This window comes from Poromitra crassiceps (genome assembly GCF_964638095.1).
Source record: "Poromitra crassiceps genome assembly, chromosome: 22".
Lineage (NCBI taxonomy): Eukaryota > Metazoa > Chordata > Actinopteri > Beryciformes > Melamphaidae > Poromitra > Poromitra crassiceps.
Window position 1 is genome coordinate 16,092,680 of NC_139647.1, and position 7,369 is coordinate 16,100,048.

Genomic DNA, 7,369 nt, shown 5'->3' on the forward strand with positions numbered 1-7,369 from the left:
ACGCTCCCATCAGAACCAATTGGCAGTTTCCTTATAAGAACCATATTAATTCCACTCAATAAGCTTAAAAGTAACAAACACTGTATGGGCAGGGGTGTGAAGTGTGACAGTTTTGCTCGCATGTTATTAACAATTATGCTGTGCTAAGAGAAATATGAGTGGCTCAAACAATTTATTTAAAAAAAAATCGTTCTTGCTCGGCCCCTTTATTGGAGCAATGCGTTATGGGAAATGTATTTCAAAGTACTGTCTGCGCCCATGAAACTACAAAAAACACTACAGTTCTGTTAAACGTTCCCAACCTACCGGAGAACACGAAACTACGCCAGCTAACAACAACATGAACAACCACCACAAGAAGGTATTAAGCTATTCAGACATCAATGAAAATGAAAAGGTACTTTTCAGTAGTTGACCTCTACAGTACCTCAACCAACCAGAATGATGAGAGCGGTGACAACCAAGAAAAAGGACGTCACCTGGAGGAGTCGTCTGTCGCCACAGCATCGGATGCTAACCCTGAGCATCCAACACCCACCCCTTCATCATCAGACAGGAAGTCTCCTGCTTGGATACCAAAATGTATCTATTTAACCATTGATACCTGATGCAGCATTTGTGTGTGTATCCCTTTAAGACCGCGAACCGCGTCACGCGGTCTTAAAGGGATACACACACAAATGAGGGATATACACGCAAATGCTGCATCAGGTATCAATGGGTTAACCCCTGTAAATAGTATCTATTTACAGTATGTATCTATTTAACCCACAGTGATTAAAAGACGTTCCTTGGCTTGTTCAAGATCAGGCCAAAAAAGCAATGTTTGTCAAATGTGTACTATGGGGGCAGGTGAGACGATGGCAGGGAAGTCCCCCTACATTACTGGGAACCCTATTTAAGTGGGATAATGCTTCAAAGCTTATAGTCTCTCAAAGCAACACATCGCATGTGGAGACGCTCATCTGGTCACAAGTCAGCAGCCAAAGCGCTTAGCGACAGTCCCCGCTGCTGTGAACAAACAACTGAACAGAAGGAACAAGGATGTAGTCTGAGAAATTAAATTAATTGTTAAATTAATTAAATTATTGTGTCGCACAAGAGGAAGAAGAAGGGTGTCAATGTGAATCCAACATGTGACCATTCATGAGTCGCATCAACTCGCTACCGGGCAGAGTCGGTGGTCACGCCGGTCTGGGCTCCGCCCCCAGCCCCTCCCACCCCGGCAAAAGGTGACGGACAGGGGTATCCATACCCGTTATAAAAGAATATCTACCAGTGGATGTTGAAATCATATAGATCAATGTTTAATAAAAACATTGATTTCATCAGCACCGAGGGTTGTTCATCCGACACATTCGACACAGTTTGTTTCTCAATTTTAAGCATTTTGTGGAAGAACTCGTTCAAATGTCAACAATAAGCAAATGCATTTTTGGACCAATATCAAATGGATTTTGAAGTGTAACAGTCCTGACGGGTTCTAGTCGTCGTCACCCTACTCGAGCACCCGGATCAGCTCCAGGTTGATGCGTCCCCTCTGCGTGTCCACATTGAGGACCCGGACCTCCACCCGCTCCCCGATGGCCAGCCCCAAGCCACTGCGTCGGCGCTGGTGGGCGGGCAGCTTGTCCGCGGTGATTTTGCTCTTGTGGATGAGGCCGTCGCGGCCCACACCGATGTCTACAAAGGCCCCGAACAGAGCCGTGTTGTCCACCCGGCCCGTCAGCACCATGCCCACCTGCAGGTCGCTCATAGACACAATGTTCCGTTTGAAGTCGGGCTGCCCAAAGTCTAAGGAGGGGAAGGAGGGAGGGATGGAGAGAGAGAGGGAGAGAGAGAGAGAGAGATAGGAGATCGATTAGATTGAAGAACGTGCAGGTGGCTAGACCGAAGAGAGAGAGAGAGAGAGAGAGAGAGAGATGACAGAGACCAGAAGAATGGAAGAGGGGGGTTTGGGAGGTAGACAGGACCAAATGTGTGTGAGGAGACAGAAGGGAAAAAAGGTTAAAGGCGAAACAGAAATGACGAACAGATATCACGTTTCGAGCGGTAACTCAATATTTTGCATCAGCATACTTCCACATTCCTCCACATTAGATTCCACCCCACTTTCCATTCGGCCTGTTTCCCCTCGCTGCAGCATTCATGTAAACAAGGATGGCTCGTGCTCCAGGAAATAGTCGGGTCCAATTATCCTCCCCGCAGCACTGATTTCATGCGGTAGCCTCAGCCCATCTGTTTACTCAGCTGAGCACTGGCTAGCAGGCCATGGATAGTGTGCTGCAACCCAATAGGGCCAACCCGGGAATGAACCTTGAAGCTGCGTTCCTTAATTTGAAGAAGAGTGGCCACAGCCCTACAGCCTAACAGAAGAGTCAGTCACAGCGTTACGTATTAAGTGTTACACAGGACTCAAAGCATCTCCAAGACAAGCGTTCGAGCGTCTCCAAGACAAAGGAGATCATTGTAGACTACAGAAGGGGGGGGGGGGGGGGCGCACACCCCCCAATCACCATCCCAGTACCTGGGAGTCAACATCCACCAGGACCTGACATGGGCCGGTCACACCGCCACTGTTGTCAAAAAGGCCCAACAGCGACTACACGGACTCAGACGCCTGAAGAAATTTGGGCTAAGACCAAAAATCCTCAGGGACTTCTACAGAGGCACCATTGAAAGCCTGCTGACTGGCTGCTTCACCACCTGGTACAGGAACTGCACAACCATGGACCGCAGGGCGCCCAGCACGTAACAGGATGTGAGTTGCCAGATCTGCAAGATCTGTACAACCAGCGGTGCCTCAGGAGGTCCATGAAGATCATCAAAGACACAAACCACCCCCACAACAGTCTGTTCTCCCTGCTACCCTCAGGGAGGAGATACAGGGTCCCAAGAGCACGCACAAATCGCTTGAGGGACAGTTTCTTCTCGCAGGCCACGAGACTCCTTAACATATACAAATAGTGTAGTAGCCGTACCGTACCGCACTGCAGCTGCTACCATCACGTATGACTAATGTTCAATAGTATGTTTAATTAGGTATATGCTATTTGCACCTAACAGAATGTTATTATGTTTAATTATGTTTAAAGTATGTTCATGCCATTTGCACTATGGGCAGTGAATACGCCACTGTCTGTGGCGTGTCTTACTGCTTTATTGCTTGTTGCCTCTTGTTTTTACTTTTTTGCATTATTTTGCACTATGTTTTTTGCACTATGTTGTAACGGAGCCTACAGCACAAGAATTTCACACGTGATACTTGTACTACGGAGTGACAATAAAAACCTTGAATCTTGAAGCTGGTCCTTGACTCATACAGTCACAGCGTTACATATTAAGTGTTACACAGGACTCCAAGCATTAGTGGAGCCTTCTCATGACAACACTTCCTGTTTGGCCCCAAGTCAGTGTTTTTTTTTTGCCCTGCCCAAGTCTGGCCCAACATATGAGATCCTTCTTCTTCGTGGCTTTGAGCTTCCCCTGCTTGGATTTCATACAGACACACTTGTTCTGACCAGAGCAGAAGAAGAGAAGGAAACAAGGGAAAGAGAAATGTGACCAAGGCTAAATGTACATGATGTGAGGTGGGCAAAAGTGTTGAAAACCTTACAGTTTGTGTGATTGTGTGTATGAGATTATTTAAAGAGAAAAGCATGTGTGTGTGTGTGTGTGTGTGTGTGTGTGTGTGTTGCTCTCCCCTGTGTTTTACAGTCGAGACAAATTCTCTGTCCAACAACACACGGTCTGCTAGAGCCATCACAGCATGTTAGAAATATAGTGGTGGTGTTGCTGGGCTGTAGGGACGCAGCCACAACACTGTCACATCCTATCATGTGACCAAGACAGTGCCTATTGCAATCCAGCCCTGTGTGTGTGTGTGTGTGTGTGTGTGTGTGTGTGTGTGTGTGTGTGTGTGTGTGTGTGTGTGTGTGTGTGTGTGTGTGTGTGTGTGTGTGTGTGTGTGTGTGTGTGTGTGTGTTGGCTAACCAGGTGCACACCGCCGAGAACAAGTGCACATTTGGAGCCAGTAGGGAAGTGTAAAGGGCACTACGCAGTAGGGCTGTGAATCTTCACTGGCCTCACGATTCCATTACGATTCATCTGTCAACGATTCGATTCGATTCCACGATGCATCTCGATACAGCTCAAAGTATCGCAGCTCCAAGTATCAAATCCTCAATTTTCTGTACTATTATTGCACATGGCTACTTTTTCATCAATTAATACAAGCAGTCAGATAAATATCAAGTCCCTTTTTTACTTAGAAAGTGCTTTAAAATCTGAATGTCAACAGAAATTTAAACATAAACGATTCAACGATTCATCTGTCAACGATTCGATTAGATTCACACATCCGCATCGCGATGCATCGATTATACGATTAAGTTTGACACTCCTACTACGCAGGGACGAGGACAGATTGACAGCAGTTACTGTAACTTGCGCGTTGCAGATACAGTAAGTGTGCTCTATGAAATCTCATATGATTAAACACACTGATAGTTGTGTGTTCAGTGTGACAGGGGGTTCCCCACAGAGATCTAGTTGTGTGTTCAGTGTGACAGGGGGTTCCCCACAGAGATCTACCGGGTAGTTGTGTGTTCAGTGTGACAGGGGGTTCCCCACAGAGATCTAGTTGTGTGTTCAGTGTGACAGGGGGTTTCCCACAGAGATCTAGTTGTGTGTTCAGTGTGACAGGGGGTTTCCCACAGAGATCTAGTTGTGTGTTCAGTGTGACAGGGGGTTTCCCACAGAGATCTAGTTGTGTGTTCAGTGTGACAGGGGGTTCCCCACAGAGATCTAGTTGTGTATTCAGTGTGACAGGGGGTTCCCCACAGAGATCTAGTTGTGTATTCAGTGTGACAGGGGGTTCCCCACAGAGATCTAGTTGTGTGTTCAGTGTGACAGGGGGTTTCCCACAGAGATCTAGTTGTGTGTTCAGTGTGACAGGGGGTTCCCCACAGAGATCTAGTTGTGTGTTCAGTGTGACAGGGGGTTTCCCACATATATCTAGTTGTGTGTTCAGTGTGACAGGGGGTTACCCACAGAGATCGAGCCATAAAAGGCAGGGAGGGGCTGATCCCTCTCCACTGAGCGGGTGGATTCAAGGGGCGGGACTAAACCGTTGTCACTGAGTGCACTGAGGACGAATCATAACAACAACGCCGGCGGCCGCCAGACGAGATCGACGCTGATATCGAGGCGGTTTTACATCGATTAAAACGATCAATTACTTTGAAATCTGAATGGCACTGCTTTGAAGGCATTTATTCAAGGAGGAGATGGGTTTTTTTCTGTTCTCCCAACAGGATTAACTACCGTTAGATTCAGGCCGATACGTTGCTTTCTAGTGATTGGTTAAGGATACGTTGCTCTCTAGTGATTGGTTAAGGAAAATGGAATTCCCCTGGGGGGATTTCCCTCATATAAATGGCTGAGAGGTCAACCTCAGACTAGAAGATGGAAATACAAGCTGGTGAGAATGTGTGCATGATCTGGTCTTTCCTTCCCTACATCTTCTACAGATGTGTTCGTCCACAGTTGAAGTCATGGACTGCTTCTCTACCTTCTGAGTGAGGAGATCGATTCACGCGAGAGCAAAGGTGAGCCCTCACAGAGTGGACACCAAAACAGGGGCGTGGCTGTAGCGGTGTGGGAGGAGTCTTACTTTGTCGCATGTCAAAGCCGGGGGGCTGTGTGAGGCCGTCTATGATGAGGGTGAGGGTCTCGGGGTTGGTGTCTAGGCTCCTGGCCAGCTCCTCCACACTGCTGGTCCGCACCTTGCTCTCCACACACTGCCGCAGCCCGGCACTCCCGATCTGCTGGACACTACCGCCCACCAGGGAGAGGAATCTGGAGAGCGGAGGAGGGATTTACGTCAAATATAAAATATATTTTATATATAAAATACCGTTCAGAACATCCAAAAACAGCAAATCAACAAACAAAAAATCTCACTAAAACATTGTGTGTGTGTGCAGGAATATGCACGCGCACGTCTGTGTGGTTTGCGTGTGACAAAGTGTTTATAAATGAGTTTTAATAGTGCTCCCAGCAGGGCCACCACACGTGTGCCAGGTCCCTCACTGACCTAATGAGAGAGGCCCGGGGCTAAGAGAGAGAGAGAGAGAGAGAGAGAGAGAGAGGGGGGGGGGGGGGGAGGGAGAGAGAGAGAGGGAGGGAGAGAGAGAGAGAGACAGAGAGAGAGGGAGGGAGGGAGGGAGGGAGAGAGAGAGATGGAAGGAGAGAGGAGAAGTGACGAGAAGTGAGTGAGAAAAGTAAAAAGAGCTGTGGTGAAAATCTGAGAAAGTAAAGTAGGTAAAAGATGAAAACGGCAAAGGTGGTAAAGCAGGGAGGGATTGAGGATGGGCGAGGGCAGAACCGTGTAGATAGAAGTCACCACATCTCCATTCACTCCAATGGACCAGATTTTTACTCTCAAGAGTTCCAGGAAGTAAGGTCCTGGATTAAGCAGCATTGTCGAGTTGCAGCAAAATGGACAGTTTGTGTTGTAATTTATTTTTAGAATCAAATTGTACATTATCAGTTTTATTTTAGCATTCAAAAGCAGCGCGAGACCCCTTCCTGGCTGTTCATTGGCTAATGAGTCATGCATGTTGGTCCTCCGCTGACGCCACTCTCTCTCTCTAAATTGCTCTGGGCTAGGGGAGGTAAGGAGAGAGGGGGGAGGCTGAGGGAGAGGGCAGGAGAGGTGTGAGAATAATGATGGTCTATATATAGAGGTGTGGAGGAGGTTCAGCCCTCTGTTCATAAACACACACACACGCATGCACACGCACACACACACACTCACTCACTCACTCACTTTACCCCCCGGTAAATCAGGTAAATCCACAGAGGGCTGTTAACACCCTCACACCCCAGCTCATGAAACTGCCTCCACTTCACCTGGATTGGAGCGCTCGTCTGTCTGTCAAACCGGGCGGACAAACCCCCTTCATTCAGTGAACGTTAGCAGGATGTCCCGCCTCCAAAATGTCTAGACAGCCAGTCAAGTTGCAGCACGTAAAATGCACGTAAAAAGCTTGAGAATAAACATCCAAACTAATTAGTGGGTCTACATCCAGGGTCCAAGTAGCAAAACTGGCCTGTGAGACAGACGGGCCTACGGAAAGTCGTGGGATTTTGGTGTGTCTGTGTGTATGTGTGTGTGTATGTGTGTGTGTGTGTGTGTGTGTGTGTGTGTGTGTGCGTGCGTGTATGTGTGTGTGTGTGTGTGTGTACGCATGTGTGTGTGTGTGTGCGTGTGTGTATGTATGTGTGTGTGTGTGTGTGTTTGTATGTATGTGTGTATGTATGTATGTGTGTGTGTGTGTGTGTGTGTGTGTGTGTGCGACTGCGC

The 7,369-nt window shown here is 47.7% G+C and overlaps 1 protein-coding gene across 1 annotated transcript in view; it reads right to left on the bottom strand.

The window, feature by feature from the left end:
• Window positions 1-1,498: 1,498 nt before the first annotated feature.
• The window catches only part of srbd1 (S1 RNA binding domain 1), a gene marked incomplete at both ends in the record, with an annotated part of 83,415 nt that continues 77,544 nt past the window's right edge, over window positions 1,499-7,369 (bottom strand). Inside the window, 2 exons of the mRNA XM_083658563.1 lie at window positions 1,499-1,794; window positions 5,675-5,859. Coding sequence (XP_083514689.1) covers window positions 1,499-1,794; window positions 5,675-5,859 — 481 coding nt within the window. The remainder of the gene's footprint in view (window positions 1,795-5,674; window positions 5,860-7,369) is intronic.